General features: G+C 34.9%; 3 protein-coding genes across 4 annotated transcripts; 1 reads left to right on the forward strand and 2 right to left on the reverse strand.

Annotated features, from left to right (window-relative positions):
- Positions 1 to 72: 72 nt before the first annotated feature.
- Positions 73 to 5,987, forward strand: Gga (ADP-ribosylation factor-binding protein Gga). Of its 2 annotated transcripts, none has more exons than XM_073093310.1 (9): positions 73 to 454; positions 537 to 835; positions 891 to 1,178; positions 1,421 to 1,631; positions 1,923 to 2,183; positions 2,451 to 2,580; positions 2,744 to 3,338; positions 4,461 to 4,544; positions 5,141 to 5,987. In XM_073093310.1, the coding sequence occupies exons 1-9, from the start codon at positions 418 to 420 to the stop codon at positions 5,264 to 5,266; spliced, it is 2,031 nt and encodes a 676-aa protein (XP_072949411.1). In that variant the 5' UTR covers positions 73 to 417; the 3' UTR covers positions 5,267 to 5,987. The 2 variants fall into 2 exon arrangements, with proteins under 2 accessions (XP_072949411.1, XP_072949412.1); XM_073093311.1 differs by having other exon boundaries at positions 74 to 454; positions 909 to 1,178.
- A 1,361-nt stretch (positions 5,988 to 7,348) lies between these two features.
- On the reverse strand, positions 7,349 to 11,434 carry Lst8 (MTOR associated protein, LST8). Its single transcript, XM_073093314.1, has 7 exons — positions 11,019 to 11,434; positions 10,560 to 10,712; positions 10,249 to 10,310; positions 9,750 to 9,903; positions 9,260 to 9,450; positions 8,773 to 8,915; positions 7,349 to 8,151 (listed from the first exon to the last, which is right to left on the reverse strand). The coding sequence occupies exons 1-7, from the start codon at positions 11,145 to 11,147 to the stop codon at positions 8,036 to 8,038; spliced, it is 948 nt and encodes a 315-aa protein (XP_072949415.1). The 5' UTR covers positions 11,148 to 11,434; the 3' UTR covers positions 7,349 to 8,035.
- Positions 11,435 to 12,349: 915 nt separating this feature from the next.
- Positions 12,350 to 14,691, reverse strand: LOC140757554 (uncharacterized). Its single transcript, XM_083059035.1, is given in 5 exon segments — positions 12,350 to 13,349; positions 13,475 to 13,615; positions 13,705 to 13,867; positions 14,497 to 14,615; positions 14,617 to 14,691. Coding segments are annotated over 5 exon segments (567 nt in total). The 3' UTR covers positions 12,350 to 13,280.
- Between the last annotated feature and the right edge of the window lie 3,817 nt (positions 14,692 to 18,508).

Raw genomic sequence — 18,508 nt, forward strand, 5'->3', positions numbered from 1 at the left:
GGCATTTTATTCAATGGGCTCTAAATAATCTATGTTTTAGGCTAGGCAAAATACTAGCATCCGCTGTACGTTTAAAAATAATGAAAAACATCAAAAACTTTCCTCCCTCAGTTGAGGTCGATCATTATTATTTCGTGGTTTTTAGTAGAATTTAAATATAAGTCTACTAAAATAGGGGTTTATTGAATATAATATTGCTTGTTTAAATAATTACGAAGTGCTTGTTATAAATCAATAAAATTGTGAAGTCGTGATTGTGACATGTTGTGAACAGAGCATAAACAGCTGTATTAGAACACGAAAAGTCAAATTGGCAAATTTATCAATATTATCGCCAAACAAACAAATGTCATCTGAATAGGAAAGCAATTAATCAATAATTAAGTAATTCATTGATTTTTACAGTGAATCTTAAAAATGAACGTCACATTAACGAGCTTAGAAGCTTTGATATGTAAGTTTTAATACTGAGTTTCGTACAAAAGGATTCCAATAAGAATTAGGTCGATTAAGTGTACTTGGTGTATATTTTTTAGTAAAAGCTACGCACGAGTCTTTGCCGCAGCCGGACGATGCGGCGGTGGAGGCGTTCTGCACAGTGATGCGCGATGCGCCTGATGGTCCGCTGCTGGCCGCCCAGGCGCTCGCAGCGCGTATGCAGTCTCTCAATTCTCAAGAGGCAATGCTCGCGCTCGTCATGTTAGATCGCTGCATGCGCCGGTGCGACGCCAGTTTTCACGCGGAAATTGGAAAATTCCGATTTCTAAATGAAATGATCAAGCTTGTTTCTCCAAAGTACTATGCCGACAGAACCTCCGCGGAAGTCCGCACGAGAGTAAGTTTTCATAATAAAATTAATATTTATGGGTAAAAGCTCAACGGTAAAGTAGTATTTTGTAACATTGCAGGTACTTCAGCTGCTACATGCCTGGTCTATTGAGTATCCTAATGAATCTAAATTTAAAGTTGCTTTTGACATGCTTAAAAATCAGGGTGTTATCACGGGTACCCCACCCCCCTTACCTCCAGAGGATCCCCCTGTTGTTAGTCGACCACGGGCAAAAAGTGCAGTTTTTGAAGATGAAGAGAAGTCGAAACTACTACAAAAACTGCTCCAAAGTAAGAAGCCGGAGGACTTGCAACATGCTAATAAGCTTATCAAAACCATGGTCCGAGAGGCAAGTTCCACATTTTTATATTAATGTTTTACAAATGCAACAGATTATTTTGAAATTAGAAACATTATAAAATATGTTTTGTTTCAGAATGAATTCTCTTAAAAGTAAGATAACAACTCTAGGTTGTCTTTTTTGTTATAAAAATTATGATGTATAACAATACACAAACTGTATTTGTGTTTTAAAAAATCACTTCAATAGATGTGCTGTTCTGGAAATAATGAATTTTAATTCAATGGCAGGAGGAACGCAGAAACGAAGCAAACAGTCGGCGTGCGAAGGAAGTGGGTGCTGCGCTTGACAGTGCTGAGCTGCTGCAAGACATGCTGGACCACGCCTATGACGCGTCGCCTGAAGAGGAGCAGCTCATGGAGGAACTGTATGCCACCTGCATGAAGTACAGGCCCATACTGGAGCGGATGGCCTATGGCAACACGCAAGCTTCCATTCTCAGTAAATACTTTACTTTGTACTATCTATTGCGTAATTAGGAGTTCAAAAGAAAAAAGAACAATTTTAAACATATAGACAATGCATAACAATATAACACTTTAATAGTACGATTTCAGTCCTAAAATGTCTGCTCATTAATAAAAACATCCATGCCATCCAATAGAGAACCCATTAGAGGAAAAAACAACATTTAATATAACGGGAAAGGTTTAAAATTAGTAATTAGGTATTTAATCAATATTTTTTAAATTCTGAGAAGATTATAGTTATAAACTTACCATGTATTTGCAGACCAAATTTTGCTTGCTGGTGATGTGTTAGATGATGTTGTTGAAAAATATGATATACGCGTTATGGAGAAGAAGCGACGGGAGAAATTGGGGCAGCCCAGTCTACTGGATTTTGCTGGAGCTATGAGTGGCAAGGATGATACTGAAGGTTCAAGGAAGGCCAAAAATGTTCTGGAGGAGTTGGGCATATATGACCAGCGAACCTTGTCTTGTGCCATTGTGGAGCTCTTAAAACCAATGCCACAAAACTTGATGGAGACTCGTAAGCATACATTTTATATTAAAATTCTTATACAAATAGATAATACATATTTAAAAATTCAAGATCTTATATAAACTGGTAAAAGGATGGGAGGTAGCTTAAGATTATGTTAATATACATATATGTAAAGGGGTGCACACTAAAATTTTCATGAACATGTAAATGAGGAATACAAACTTTGTATTGGTTAACAAACATTACTTACTAAAGGAACCCTTGCCTAAAAATTATTGATTGCTTGTAAAACTTTTATCATATAATCTACAGATGAAGAAGAGTTACTGCCATCCGAAAAAGAAATGAAAGCTGAAGGGTGGGATGAACTGGACGTACTCGGGGAGCAGCTGTTGAAGCAAGCCTTACCTGAAAATGCTAAGCGTGCTGAGAGCTTCAATGGGTGAGATTAAATTTCTTACGCAATTCTCAATTGACATGTTCATTTTGAGTGTATTCAAAATATTCCTTACATTACGCATATCTGGTATTTCAACCAAATTAGCAAATTGTCTTGTGAAGCCTACTGCTATAACTCTCGACTAATATTGTTATGAATGTTTTAGCAAACCTGGAAAGAAAATACCAATGAATGCTCTGGAGAAGTCTTCTCCAAAACACAATCCACAACCATCGTCTAATGGAGCATTTTTTGACTTGGATTTCTTCAACAAGCCAACAAGTGAGACTCTGAAGCCAGTGCCCATTGCACAAACATCCAAAACAGCTACAACTAATGATGATGTCATGGTGGATATAAGCATTAATGCTGCATCAGCCACCAATGCCTCTAAAACTAATGGCCTCATGGATATGTTGGACTTGGGAGCACCAGCAGGCCAAACCAAATCTAAAAACCAAAGCCCACTAGTGAAAAAAGATCCCATTGAGTCTTTACTCAAGAACAAGCCTGCTAACGAGAAAAGCAGCCAAATGAAGAATGAAGTGAAGCCCTTAACAGACATATTCATAACTTTGCCAAGTGTGCAACCGAGCACAGTACCTTCAGTAACTGCTTTCGAGGAGCAAGGAGGGCTCTCAGTCGTGCTACACTTCTGCAAGAACAAACCAAGGCCTGATGTTAATGTTATTGTCATTTCAACAACAAGCAAGAACAGCTCTCCAATCACTGAATACAAATTTCAAGCTGTTGTACCAAAGGTAAGGTACAGTTATTTATTACTCACTCTATATATAAATAATAAGTAATGGTAATCAACAAACTTAGTTATTTACGTAGTTAGCTATTTAACTTAAAATATGCGAAATCGAGAAATTATGTACCAGATTTTAAAGTGACTGAGACTCATACATATTATGGTGAATACATGAAAATGTAATAAACTTAGTATTTTGTTGTGAAATATAATAGATGTAATGTTTATATGTATAGGTTCCTAATAAATTTTTAATTGTAAATTATTACATGTGTATTTAATAAAAAAAGGTATATTAAAATATATATTATTTTCGTAGTGTTATCTTTAATGTAATGTATGACCAGTGATATTGCGAATAATAATCATAAAATATAATCTTAATGTTACAGCTGTATCTTTGTGCATAATAATAGTAATATTTATTGTTGCTTGTAATTAATAATAATATTTATCTGTGTATGCTAAAAAATAAAAGCAGTGATAGCCTAGTAGTTAAGAAACGCAGCCTCTTGATTCGAGGGTTCCCAGGTTCAAACCCCAGGCATGCATCTCTGATTTTTCTATGTTATGTGCTTATTAGAAGTTAATTATGACTTGCTTAAACTGTCAAGGAAAACATCGTGAGGAAACCTGCATACCTGAGAATTCTTAAAAAGTCTACCAATTTGCACTTGGGTAATGCAGAAGACTATGGCTTAATCCTTCTCATTCTGAGAAGAGACCCGGGCCCAGCAGTAGGACAGTAATGGGTTGATGATGATACTCATATTATAGCAATGCATAGATAAGTATAGATATCTCACCGCCTTGTAATTGAAGGAAGCTATTAAATGGCTTAATTTTAATGGCTGTTAAGTTTAATGGCTGTCATGGTGTAATTTACACGGAGCAATGCCGACATGCGCAGTTAAATAGTACAAAAACACGAAATCGAAGAAACAGTGCGGAGAAATATTGTTTCATTCGTAAATGATCTAAAAACTACATTTTTTTATTATTTTTCAAACACGAAAATAGATGACAGTAACAATTGCAATTGTCAAAACAGGTTACATTTTTTTGTTAGGAGTGAGTAATCTTTACTAATCTATGGATGAAGCTAATAATTTAGCAATGATTGCAGAGCTGCAAGGTGCGGCTGCTGTCGCCGTCCGCGTCGTCGCTGCCCGCCTACAACCCCTTCCTGCCGCCGCCCGCGCTCACGCAGGTAACAAACTTGACAGGAATCAATAGGTATCCTTAATCCTAGTTGAATTCTTGTTATTTTTCTTAATAAAATAACAATAAATTAAAATCTACGTGTGTACTTCCATCTAGCCGTACATAATTTTCGTACTCGTACATAATGTTCAACGTTGCAAGTGACAATAGTATAATTTAATCGTTTAAAACTACCACATAGTTATATTATATAGTATATAATATATACATTGTTATATTATATAGTAGTATTATATAGTATATAATATATACATTTTTAATTACTGCTTAACTTATTATAACTTTGCGGTAAGCGTTCTAGCCATTTCATTATTTACGAGATATCACTATAATTTGTGTCCACATTAACCTTATACACGCTAGCAGTTAACCGCGCAGTTTTTTCCAGTTTAATATACAACCGCTTGTGATTGTTCATAATGCTAATGACGTTTTATATAATTCGCCACAAAACTCATGAAGCCTGCCAAAAAGGTAGAAATAGCTTAGATATGGCAATGCGATTTCCAATACAGCATACAACATGGTAATATTGAAGCGTTCATATACTTTGGTGGCAGCTACACCTCACGCTGTTCGCAGATGATGCTGGTGGCGCGGCCGCCGGGCACGCTCGTCAACCTCAAGTTTGTTCTCACGTACACCTGCAACGACGAGATGTGCTCAGAGATGGGAGAAGTCGATAGCCTGCCTCTCGACCAGATATAGACTGCCTCGTGTAAGGAACAATGATGAGCCATCTCATTATCGGACCCCTCGTTTATACACACACACAAATGATAGGCAAGAATATTCAAGTCAATATAAAGGATACATTACATAGTTACTCTGGATAATCTTTTATCTAGTTTGTCTGATTTATTCAGCACATTGCAATTGAACTATTAAAACTTGTTTGTAGGTATGAAAATAATTGAATGGTACATTACATTACAGGTTTCAGCCCAACTATGATTATTACTATTGTTGAAAGAAATATTTTTTCTCTTGTGACCATCCATTTGCAATTACTAATCTTTATCACCACCTCATACACATTTACTACAAAACATAAAGTACCTGGCTTATTTAACTTCAATTGCAATGGGAAAATGCAGTTTATAATTAAACTTTGCTTAAATTATTATTACTGTCTAAGCTTAAGAGTCACAGAAAACTGGCATGATATACATTGTAACAATTTAATCGCAATAATAAGTCACTTTTTGTCTATTAGCGATTTGGATAAACAACAATAAAACAGCCTGTAGTGACTTAATTTTCCTTATTTACTTTACCATCCTGTACCTTGCTTATGCTAAGTTATGAGTTCATAACAAATGTTAGAATGATATTGACGTCCCGCAGGTATCACTTAAATATGTGAATATAATATGTTATTGCATTTACTAACATGAACTTTATTATTGTTATTTGATTAGCACTAAAGCTTACTACAGTAAGACAACAAATAATATTGAAACACACATACATGTGTGTTTCAATATTATTTGTTGTCTGCCAAAAACATACATATATAGCGACATAGGTTTAATCTGATGTATAATTATATTAAAATATATTTATCTCATTGGTTCTAGTCTAAATTATTAACTAAATGTGAAAATTTTATGCATTTATAAGTACTTATCATTCCAAAAGGACTATAATATATACCTACTTATTTTTTTTAAATATGTTAACTAATGTTTCGTCAATAATCTACAGTATTAGAAATATTCCATGACTATTTTAGAGATATTGAATCTAAAGTTATAAAAATTAAAAAAATATATATTGGTGTCTATTGTAGAAAATATAGCTGTAATAATTTTGCATTTAATTTGTACAAATGTTTTTAAGGCTTAATTCGCAGAAAGTTATTGATTACATTAGTATGTTTTAAAGGGCCTGTAAGCGATTATATTATTTGATAAATTTTATGTATGTGATTATATTATATTGCCTGAAAAACGTAAGCAAGAGCTCGTTTGACCATCTTGAATTCTTGACACCCACATTATCCTGTGTTATTTATTACCCGGCTATTTGACAAACTAACATACACTAAAATACATACGTTTTGTGACATATAGTCTCATAATATCACAATAATATTTTTTATCAGCTATTTTATTAGAATACTAAATAGAAATTCAAGAGGACAAAAACTGTTCCAATCTCTGTTATTAACAAGTATCGAACACTTTGATAGACAAATAGGTCAAATCCATGAGATTCAAATTATACCATAGATTGGCAAACATTTTTTGATTTTACACCATAGTGCAATATATAATGTCGTTAGATGAGTTGCGATTGTATTTTATGTAACTTCTTGACGTACATAAATAATTATTAGATGTTAAATGTTATTCATTCATAAGTGTATCAATACGTGTCGTTTTTATTTTTCTAGCGTTATGAAGCCTAAGATTTATTTTGCCTTTTAGAATAATAATACAATTACATAATTGGAAGTAGTGGAAAAATACTTATTCATTCCATATTTAAAGTTATTAAAGTTAAGCCATGACATTCTGTAGCGAATTATAAATTAATCATTAATATCTAATCATACCATAAAAAACATTGGTTAATCTCGATATTGTGTATTCGAATTATAATATGTAAAATGAATATTAAAAATTATTTTATAATGTTGTGATCTCCTAGTATTGTAAAATTACTCTTCTGTACTGATTTTTGTTTATATTTTAAGGCCAATAGGAATTTATACGCGTGATAACTACATCACAAACCACACTATATGTCCTATGTTTTACAGCTTGGATAAATAAAACTATGTAGTATGTAATCGTGAGTTTTATTTTAAATATCAAATATCTTAAGAGGTAATATATACACTTATAATTACAGCACAAAACATTTATAAAGTAAATATGAACACAAAAGTTCATTACATAGCCAATGTACAAATTTCATTCTGTATTTGGAAGGTGTTAGTAATTATTTAACTTACTGTAAAAACCTTTTTGATGACGATAGAATTAAAAATAACGACTTTACTCTGACATTTGTACAAAAATTATTATACTCTTATTGAGACAATCTTGGCGACTAGCTTAAACATTATGAACTAAGGCAGTATTTAGTTAACAAAACCAATAACTTAAAACAACTATGTGGCCCATATAAATGCTATATTATGATTTGTGATCACTACTCTCTTATGAAATATTGTCCAATAATGTGGTGCATCTGTCTATTACATAGTGTACTAGACCAGGCACAAACAACCTTCCTAATGTTTGGGAATAAAATAAGGACAGTAACCAAGTTCCGGGTCGTAGTATAGAATAACAAGGCGCAGAGTGGTCTCGAGCTGTCCTCAGGAAATAAGTCGACAAAAAAATTTTCTTCCAGTCCGTGTTTGTTGCCCATAAAAATTGCCGCGGGCCGATTCCTAAACTAAGAAACGGGCCTCATCCGACCCTGTACCGACGGTTGCCTATATACGTACTAAACCATCTACTCCTATACGGCTTGGTCGCGGAAAGCTAACGCCGTGATAGGCTTCTGGTGTCCGCAGTACTCGCGCTCCAGCGTGCCCTTCTCCAAATCCCACAACCGTGCATAGCTGTCTGACGATCCTGTACACATATAGATTGTCTATAATACACAATTTGATTGAGGTTACATTGAAGATATTTCACCCAATAATTATGAAGCCTGTATGACTGTTTATCAGCGAAACATATTCGAATGAGCAAGTACACTTCAATCGCAAGTTTTAATAACTTTGTAAACTGGAATGTAATTTAATTCACAGAGAATGATTTTTTGTTATTTACTGTTTCGAATGATTAATCTCCGAATAAGTATCCATGTATAGTCCGCGCCAAAGTGCTAGTCCGCTCTGAAGGTATTGCGAGCAGGGGATACAATTTACTATGGTGACGTGATTCATTTCTATATTCAGAGCGGACTAGCAGTTTTACGCGGACTGAACCACTGTTTATATTATCCAATCTCATTAAAAACTGGATGGACAGTGCTATAAACAAGAATGACGATAGATAAGCAGGGACACTATCCACAGCTCTGTGTGTGTGTTAAGCCTGCTCTACATTCTCGCGAGAACGCGAGAAAACCACGAGAAATAAGAATGTGGAGCCTATACGAATTAGGTTTTTCTCGCGTTCTCGCGAGGTTCTCCTGGGATTCTCGCAAGAATGTGGAGCTGGCTTTATCCATGTGGAGGTGTATCTTACCCGTGAATAGGTAGCGCGAGTCCACGGTGAAGGCGGCGTCCCACACCCAGCGCTGCGCGTCGTGGCGCAGCTCGTGCAGCAAGCTCCAGTCGCTGGTGCGCCACACGCGCGCCGAGCAGTCGCCGGACGTCGTCACCAGCATGCTGACACACAATCCAATTTTATATTATTATTATACGTAATTAGTACCAAAATTTAATCTGTTTGAAGAAATGTGGCGACTACCAAATGTTTATGGTAAAGTAACCCGAAGTTTAATACTTTTTAAGGTCAATATTAAACTTATTTTTAGAAGTAGTCTACCTAAAAGAATAGGTACTAATATAATTATGTTATTTATTATAGTAAAACTGGCATTTTGGTGGTAGAGTGTGGATGTTGATTTACATTTGAGGAGACCTCAGAACCTTTGTTCTGTATGAAGTTTGTTACAAATGTTCATGAGCTGTCCACCAGGTGAGTAAATGATGTATAAAAAAGCACTCACGTGGAGTCGAGGCTGAACTTGCAGCGCAGCGCGTACTTGTCGTGCGCGTGGAGCTGCTTGCGCGGCACCGGGCGCGGCGGGCTGCCGCCCAGCGCCCACACGTAGCAACTACCCCGGTTGGTCACCGCCGCCATTAGCCGCCCCTCTGGGTCGATCGCGATGTCCTGGATTGACGCCTCTGCCTCCGGGATCTACGTCACAATCAGTTGGTATATGGTAGATTTATCCCGGGAAATTTATGCAGGCGTCAAGAGTGGGAGTCGAATCGTCCAGCAAGCAGCCCCGAGAAGAACGACGGTATGTGTAGTCACTTCCCGTCGTAAACATTATTTTTACTATTTACAAAAAAATCCCTATTAAGTGATTATGAGGATGATGGGAAAACCCTTTTTCCTTTAATTTTCTTTCTATAATTAAATTGGGAATGTGTGGCATTGGAAGTGTGAATTGTATTTTATAAATCACTACACAAGTAAGATCATAATTGTACAAGTTGTTCATTGTGGTCGGTGCGCAGGTCCCACATGTGTATGATGCCGCTCTGCCCGCCCACCACAAGCTGCGTCTGATCGGGATGCAGCGCCACCGCATTCACTGGCGCGGGTACTTGGAAGATCCTTTGGCACTGGAACTGTCGCCCCACCCTATAAACATATACACAACACTATATGTACCATAAATCTGTATGCCTCAATCCATTATAAAATTGTAGGTAGAGCATTGATCAATCTTAGGAAAAGATTTTTCAATCAGTTTGATACACTTAAGCCAAGGGGGTATTATTTTTTGAGTGTATGAAAGTGTCATTTCTTGGTATGCCCTACAGCCCAAATGGCTTGACAGATTTTAACATATAAGGTGTCTTGGTTTCATCTAAACTGTTGAACTAACCATGGACTATATTTTTTAGCAATCAGGTGTTCATACTTAGTACACATATTTTTTTATTTCTATTATAAGAGCAGTTGAGCGGAACCAAAAAAAGTTACCTTAGATCCCATATCCTTGCTGTACAGTCTTCTCCTCCAGTGTACATCCATGTGCCCTTTTCCTATAAATTATACCAAAAATTGTATTTTTGATATTTATAGGTACTTAATACTTATAGTAAATAAATATCAGATAAATAGATATAGCATACTGTGCAGAGCTAAAGTTATGCACAGTAAATAAGATCATAGAGAATAGTATTAGCTTTGCAAAATTTACCTATTTTTTTCGAAAAAAATTAAAGAAAACATTCACATACCAATTAAAGCAATAATCAAAACATACTAATTTTGTCATATTTCTTACATACATGAAAGCCCACTCTGGAAACATTCTTAGTGACACCTTCAAAGTTGAGCACAGGGTCCGGGTTAGCACTGGCCAGGTCGTACATCCTGATGTGCTGGTACCCACACGCTGCCACCATCTGGCCGCTGGGGTTGATTTCCAGACCATTTACTTGCTGCAAAATTATATTCAATTAATTTTAATCATATGCCAATGGATTCAAAGAGATCCAAAACATTTGTACCCATAACCTGTAGGGCATACGGCATATGTGGTAGATGCATAAATATTCCACTGAAGTCTCCACTGATTTTAACTGATCTCAGTGACCCATATACCATGGACTTCTCAGAGCTTCAAATTTTATGGGAAATCACAAATGCATTGCAATGAGATATGTTAGTATATTTGTCTTTTCTTATATTATGATGTTTGGTTATTTAAAGTATGATAGGGTGTTCCATATGAAAGTAGAGGTTACCGAGTCAGGGTGCTGCATGGTCCGCAGACACACGCCGCTGTGCGCCTGCCACAGCTTGATGGTGTGGTCGTACCCACCGGTCACCAGCGCGACCTGCGAGCCCGTGCCCGCCGTCCCATCTCCCGACATCTTCCAATTTACCGGTTTATACCTCTTTCAGCAGCCTTCAATTTATCTCGCACCTCATTCAAATAAAACTTTTATTGTACAACAGTGATCGTACGCTATATTTGCAATAAACTATATTGTTAATAATATAAAAATAGGAATCTCTTATTATGACTAAATTGAGGACTTTACAAAACGCATACAACTTGTTTACAAATTTTCGACGTTTGATGGGTTTGACAATCTGACAAGAGTTAAGATTGACAGTTGACAATGGTTGACCCAAAGAGTATAGTAACCTCAGGATCTCTTGCCGAAATGTCGATAAATTTCGATCAATAAATCAATAGTTAGATGATTTTGTACAATACTATCGAAACAGTCAAATAGTGCAGATCGTAAATTCGGTACATTATAAACTATAAATAAAAACGATATTAGTGAAGTTCTGAAATATTCATATTATCGATAGTTTCAATGTTCCTGACAGTAAGTATTTTCACTAGCTAGGTACTAGCTATCGATACTAATATATATAGTATTGGACTACTGTATCGATATACGTATGTGGGCGTATTCCAAAAATTGGAAGTAGGTTTTGCACATGGAACAGAAAAAACAATGTTTTGCATCTGCATTGCTTTTCCCGCCATATTCATTATCTGTGGCGGTGTGGACTGTGGCCTACGCAAAATCAATCAAACAATTATGACGATGCGCAAAGCCAAGCCAAAGCCATGCAAACATGACGGACATATTCTATAGAACACGTAGCCTTATTTTTTAATTTGTTTATTAGAATACCACACTGAATTAGATTTTCTATATCATAGGATAGTCAGATGTTAAGTTAGTGTAAAATTTGTCATCGATTTATATTCCCCATCTATTATAACCTCATTTTCTTAGTACTGTTTTAATACTTCACAGTACGCAAAATAAGCAATTGGACTAAATTATTTTATTGGTGAATATTAGCCTCAATATTTTTCTGCAATGTAACTTATCGATTCGAATCGACACGTATAATCAAAAATGTCTAATAGTTTTCACTGCTAATCGATCCTTGTAATATTTATCGTGATAATAGTTTGTCGTGTAGGTTTTAAGTATGGAAGAAAACAAGTTTCAGGTAGATTCTATATATTTATAAATTAGAAAATTGACATTTGTTGAAATTTAAAATAGAAAATGGGGTATAAAATAAAAGACTAATAGAAAAATAAATTTTATATGAAATTACTTTATTGAACATGTAAAATCCGTATTGACATGAGGAATGCTATCTCATTTACAAAATAACACAAATGTAAAATTTGAGAGACTAATCACATTGCAAACCTACCTATTAACTAACTAAAAATACAACATACACATCAATTTCCTAAATTATTAAAATTGCTCAGTGCAGACTTAGTCCTGCACTGTTCACTCTTAGCTTAAGGTTTGGTTCATTATTAGCATTGAAATTTACAATGAAAAGAGGTAGGTTTAATTAATAATAAGCCATCTTTCATGAAATCATCTCTAATTTTACATCTTGGTATAGTTCGACCAAAACTATTATGTCTATGAGTAAAGGTACGAGTAAGAAAATCTTATTGTTTACAATGTAAATTATACTATGGCATTTTAGTTCAAAGCCCAGCTTTTACTGCAACCAGGTATATTTCCAGACATAAAGTTTTGATAAAACATTTGAGGTAAGTCTCAAAAGGTGAGCATCCAGTAGTCACAGCGAACTTAAACGAGGGAGGGCTAACTGTACAATTCCCCAGTGTATACATGCTAACACTTAATATAATTTTTTTTTTGAGGCTTAGTTATCTAGACCCTAGCCTGTGGTGAAACTTTCCAAATTCTGCACTTCACTTACAATACACCTATTACTATTCAATACTACAATAATGTAATTAAGTAGTAAATAACACCTGTCAAATAATCAACAATTTCATTCATGTCGACCCAAATATTATACATCGAGTGCAAAATTATTAAATTCCTTAAATCTCTGCAAATACATACTTGAATAAAAAAAAATTAGAGAATGCCATACAGACTTTGGAAAGTCAGTCCCGTTTTACTTTGAAATTAATAAATTAAAGTCCGAGTAAATTATTCAATATGAACAGAAATGCCTTTGAGATTGGGAGATCAATCACTTTCTTCCTCCTCCTCCTCGCCCTCTTCTTCCTCAGACTCCTCCTTCTTCTTCTTAGACTTCTATAACAAATAAATTCATAAGTAAACATAATAGTTTATACAATTGAGATGTATTTTTACGTACCATATGGATGGTTGGGTCTAACTGGAAATTTTGTTAAACAAAAAAAGAGATGACTACTCACAGCAGGGGCAGCTTTCTTTCCCTTCTTTCCCCTCTTCTGTGCCTTCTTGCCGCCACCCTCGCCGCCGCCTCCGTTCGCGTTATATGACTCCAGGTCCTTTGTGTACTGTTCTTTGGCTTTTGCCGCCTTTTCCTCCCAAACCTGCAGACAAACACGATTGATTAAATTGAGAACACGAGGCAAAATAAAACAAAGACAACCTATGTAATTAATTATAAAATATAACTTACGCTTTTGTCTTTCATGCCTCTCCATATTTCACCACCCTTTTTGGCTATTTCGGTGACTTTCAACCCGGGATTTTCGGATTTGATTTGTTCTCGAGCACTGTTGAGCCACAGCATGTAGGCTGACATAGGACGCTTCGGCTTGTCCGTCATTTTAACTTTTTTCCTGAAAATAATCGTAATTTTACATAAAATAAGCCTATAAAACTTATCAACAGGTTATCCGGGCCACGCTCGACGCGATCGAGAGTGCTAACGTGCCTTTCCACCTCATATATGCCTCAAATAGGACGCGTTTTGGCGGGAAACTTATTTACGGGCCAGTGGTACAATAATTAGATAACGCGAGATCAATATAATACTAATCCGATTAAAATGCAGTAAAATCTAGCTTTAAACAGTATAAAATTCAACGAAAATAGTTATCGCCTCATATAACGAGTTCACTGGCCTATGCTTGGGTCGAACGAGCCATTTTGTTTTCACGTATTGTGTAGAAAATACGCAATAACCGTAGGTGACATAATTACTAGATAATCCCAAAACTAACCAGCTATAACTTGTAGAAGAACTGTTTCAGTCCTTCAATGGAAAAGATCCGAGAAATTAATTATTTAAAATAGGGCGTCCTTCTCCATACCCACGCTTACTAAGGAAAGTACGACGACGACTATAGCCATGTTTGACTCAGAATTCCAACGTGGAATCAAACATATTTTTACGAAATACGCGTTAACAAACACAAACATGCTTAATAAAACACTACACTTAAGTTAAAAAAATTATTAGACTCACCTGATAGCAAAAATTTTGAAATATTTTTTGAACTGGTACACAACCAAACTGCAGACGTAGAGAACCAGAAGAAAATGTATGGAGCTCGAAGCAATGTTCCCAGAGCAAGCTAGCTTGGGGTCGTTTCGCGTCGGCACAAAAGCGCCATCTATCTCTAACGTGATTGGTTGATAATTTCATTGGTGCCAACTGCATGCCACTGTTGAAGCATCGTGTACTACGTATATCCGTGACGTAGATTTAGTTACGCTTTGCCAAAGTGAGCTTTATTACATTAATATAAGATACATTTTGGATTTAGTACAATTTCTCCGTACATTTTCTTATAAAAATTATTTTGCTTGAAATTGAAAGAAAAAAGCTTCAGAATAACAAAGAATCAATGAGTTAACACAGAATATTCATTATAGAATATTTTTGATTCATTTTTTTTTAACATTTACATAAGAAGTACGTCAAAAAACGACTCGGTCCTCTTTAGGTTTCCCTTACCAGACGCCGACGAAATAACCTCGCGCCTTATTTTAAATGCCGCCAACGTTTATTTCGAAAACATAAAAAGCGCGGCAAACGTCAGCGTGAAAGGGACGCCAATAAAACATAGCGTTTGTTTACGATTTGATATTTCAAGGCATCTTGAGAAATAGTTTTTATTTCTACACTGATAAGGGTGTAGTGCTTAAGGTTCTTGAAATAAAATACATTTCTAACAAACGTTTTAGTTAAACAATTTAAGAATGTACCAAACATTCGTAAGACACATTGTTCGGTTTATGCCTAGTCTACTCAGTAAACTGACAAAAAGCGAGTTAGATAATTAGTTAGCAATTAAGCCATTTGAACAAATCACAAGTCACAACATTCTAGGTATATACTTTTATAGTACAATCAGTGAGCTCTTATCACTGGCCACTAACTACTAATCTACCAACACAATTCACACCTTATTTTGACCATTAACAACATTAGTACAATTTGTTAATCAGCAATACATCCTTATTCATTATGCACCATTTCTAGCTTCTCGTCTAGATTCTTCCAATATTTCTTAGTTTTCAATTCAATTCTACTCACTCTGATGCATTTATCTGAGTCTATCCCTATAACGTAACTAGTAAGTAGGTATACGTTGCATCACATTAATTGTTTTACTTTACCAATCTATCTGCCTTATGTAATTTACCTAAGCATGTAATTAGATGTATTGAGAGTTATTCCAATAGACATGGATGTCTTAGTTTCTAAAAAAATCGACTTTGTAGATAAGTAAGCTAGATGTTTATAAGCGTGTGTGTATGTAAGTCAGAAATGTTATGAGTCTAAGTGTATATTTGTAAAATTACATAACATAGAAGGTAGTTGGTATTAGTATCATAGTAGGTTGGCTGTCTGTATGTATAAAATAAATAACTAATAGGTATTTACTGTATTGTATTGTAAATTGTATTGCAAAATAATTACCTAATAGGTATTTATTTTACACATTGATAAAATTGTTTTATCTTCTAGAGGTTATTTCAAACCCTATAGATCTATATAGCTAATATTTGGCTCAAACTCAGTTACCAATTACCTCGCATAGTAATGTCACATAGTAAGACAACAGCCTCGTGGTGGTTCCTTCGGAATCAAACTACAAAGGATCTTCCATAAGATTATGCTCGTGTAAGTATGGTGAAAAGAAAATGCTATTTCTAAATCAACAAATTCATTAGAGTCTCCCAGTCTCATGCCTGTTCTTATTTGAATTTCAGTATCTACTTTCTTCTAATTGGACTATTGCAAAACTGCTTGTCTATTTGAAAACTGTAGGATGATCGTTCAGTCTGTACATTGTTAAATCAGGTAGGTAATTGGTAGGTACTGTAAATTACTTGATATTCTAAATATTTTCCATACCTTCATAGCGTTTTGTTTTGAATCTATATAACCACATAACCATGTTAAGTATAGTGTACAAACAAATGTTGTACTGAAAATTTCAGTTTATATAATGATCAGGCCTATTAGGTCTGATGCGCTAATTTTGGATCAATGTGTGTGATGGGTTAAACAATAATTATGAAGTGTGGTCGGTTCTGATAATCGGATATGTTGTTACAGAACAACGGCTCTAAGTTTATTTTATAATTTATCAAGACCAAAGGACCAAACAAATATAGGTATAAACATATGTGCGTTAATCCTTACCGTAGTGCGTTTAGTGCGGTAGTTAATAACTTGTGAAGGAATCATTATTTTGAGTTGGTAATGTATGCCTCATACCTCCGTGACTCCCAGCAAGTATATGTGATAATCTTAGGTGAGAATGCAAGAAGTGTCGTAGGAAGTTAGTAGATACCCGTTGTAAGTAGATACTCTTCAAATAAACCGAACTAAGGTTGGTACATAATTGGCACTTGTGAAATTTTTAAAGATCCTCTTCAGACATAGGTGCGTGGAGCGCAGTGGCATACCTAAATTCTGGAGTAAGTTCTCATGAATTATTAATTTTACCACTTAACGAACCTGCATCAGAAAGATTATTTATTTTGTATTTCTTTTTTTTTTCATTTTTAATTCAACTTTTCGTATGCATAGATTAGTAGTAGTAAGTAGGTAGGTACTTATAAATCTCTGACTAAAAAGAGTTAAGCGGCGAGAAGCGCAATGTATTACAAAGTGTAACATATTTATAATTTATTGCAATTACTGGCAATGATACACATTTTTTTCTTTTAGAGTATAATTGCGTTATCATCTGAACTATGCACCATTATCGGTAACAAGAATGATAATCAGATAGGTATTTCATAATGACACAATGACTCAATTTTAAATTATGTATTTTTAGTGTTGTGCGCACAAGAAAGATTACATTTATTCCGCGATAATATTATTAATCTAAAAACGTATAAAGTATTAAATATCCAGACATAGAAAATATATTTACATTTTACCGTTTTAATGTCTGCGTAGGGGTTACACCTGGAAGTATTTGCATGTTAGACTGGTGTCGTGTCAACTACGCCACGCGCATTGTGAGACCTACCTAGAAGAACAGAAGCTTCTTTCTTAAGTATTTCTTGACATCGGTTAAAATTGTTTATAATCCCTGTCCTAATCCTAGTCAGTTGTAGTAACCTAATTAAGTAAATCTATGGACCTATGTTATTTTTATATTATTAATATAATGTTGACCCTTTTATGTTACGGATGATAAACTGGAATATAAAAAACACAAAGTATTATAATAAAGCTTTAATGATTTACGCAATGGCGAACAGAAAGGTCTCTAAATTCCCTTGAATAGTTTCCGTTATGGGAAAGGCAAAAAAAAAACTAAGACGTAACCGTTGCACTGAGATGCATTCAATGCGTTTCCTATTAATAATACTTTAGACTATTGTTACTATTTCGCGGCAAAGGAGCCCTTCGTGGAACGAAAAAAGGGAGAGCGGTTAGCTTGGCGCCCTTTTGCAGTTCGGGTGGCTTGGGTGCGAAACTGCAAACAATACGTGCATCTATTGCACGTTTGGGTACGTGAGAACGAATTTGATCGAAAATGAATAAACAAAAGGGCTTTTTACCCGTTGCATATTAAAATATGAATGTCGAATGAAATATTACGTTAAATGGCTTGCATCATTCTTCCTCTTTAAATAAAAAAAATAGCAGACTAACTTAGCAGCTATATTTTTACAGCAGCGCTTGTATTATTTTAATATGAGTAAAGAAAAATCATAGTATACGTAAACTGTATATTATTGTTTAAAATTGACGAACATACAATATAACATCAACGTACAATAATATAATTATATTAATAGAATAATCATTAAACACACAACTTGAATTTTAAGTTATAATCAGCACGAGCTCAACACAATTTGTTTCAAACTTTCAACAATGATCTTTTCGACCATCAAGTACTAAATACTACAACTTTTTGTTAAAATTATTATGAGCACAAAAAGTCTCTTAACAATTTTTATTTATGAACAGGATTTTTTTTTTATTTTAGCAGAAATTA

Source organism: Epargyreus clarus, unplaced genomic scaffold (genome assembly GCF_041222505.1).
Source record: "Epargyreus clarus isolate Ecla_fem2 unplaced genomic scaffold, WU_Ecla_fem_2.2 ptg000004l, whole genome shotgun sequence".
NCBI classification, from domain to species: Eukaryota; Metazoa; Arthropoda; class Insecta; order Lepidoptera; family Hesperiidae; genus Epargyreus; species Epargyreus clarus.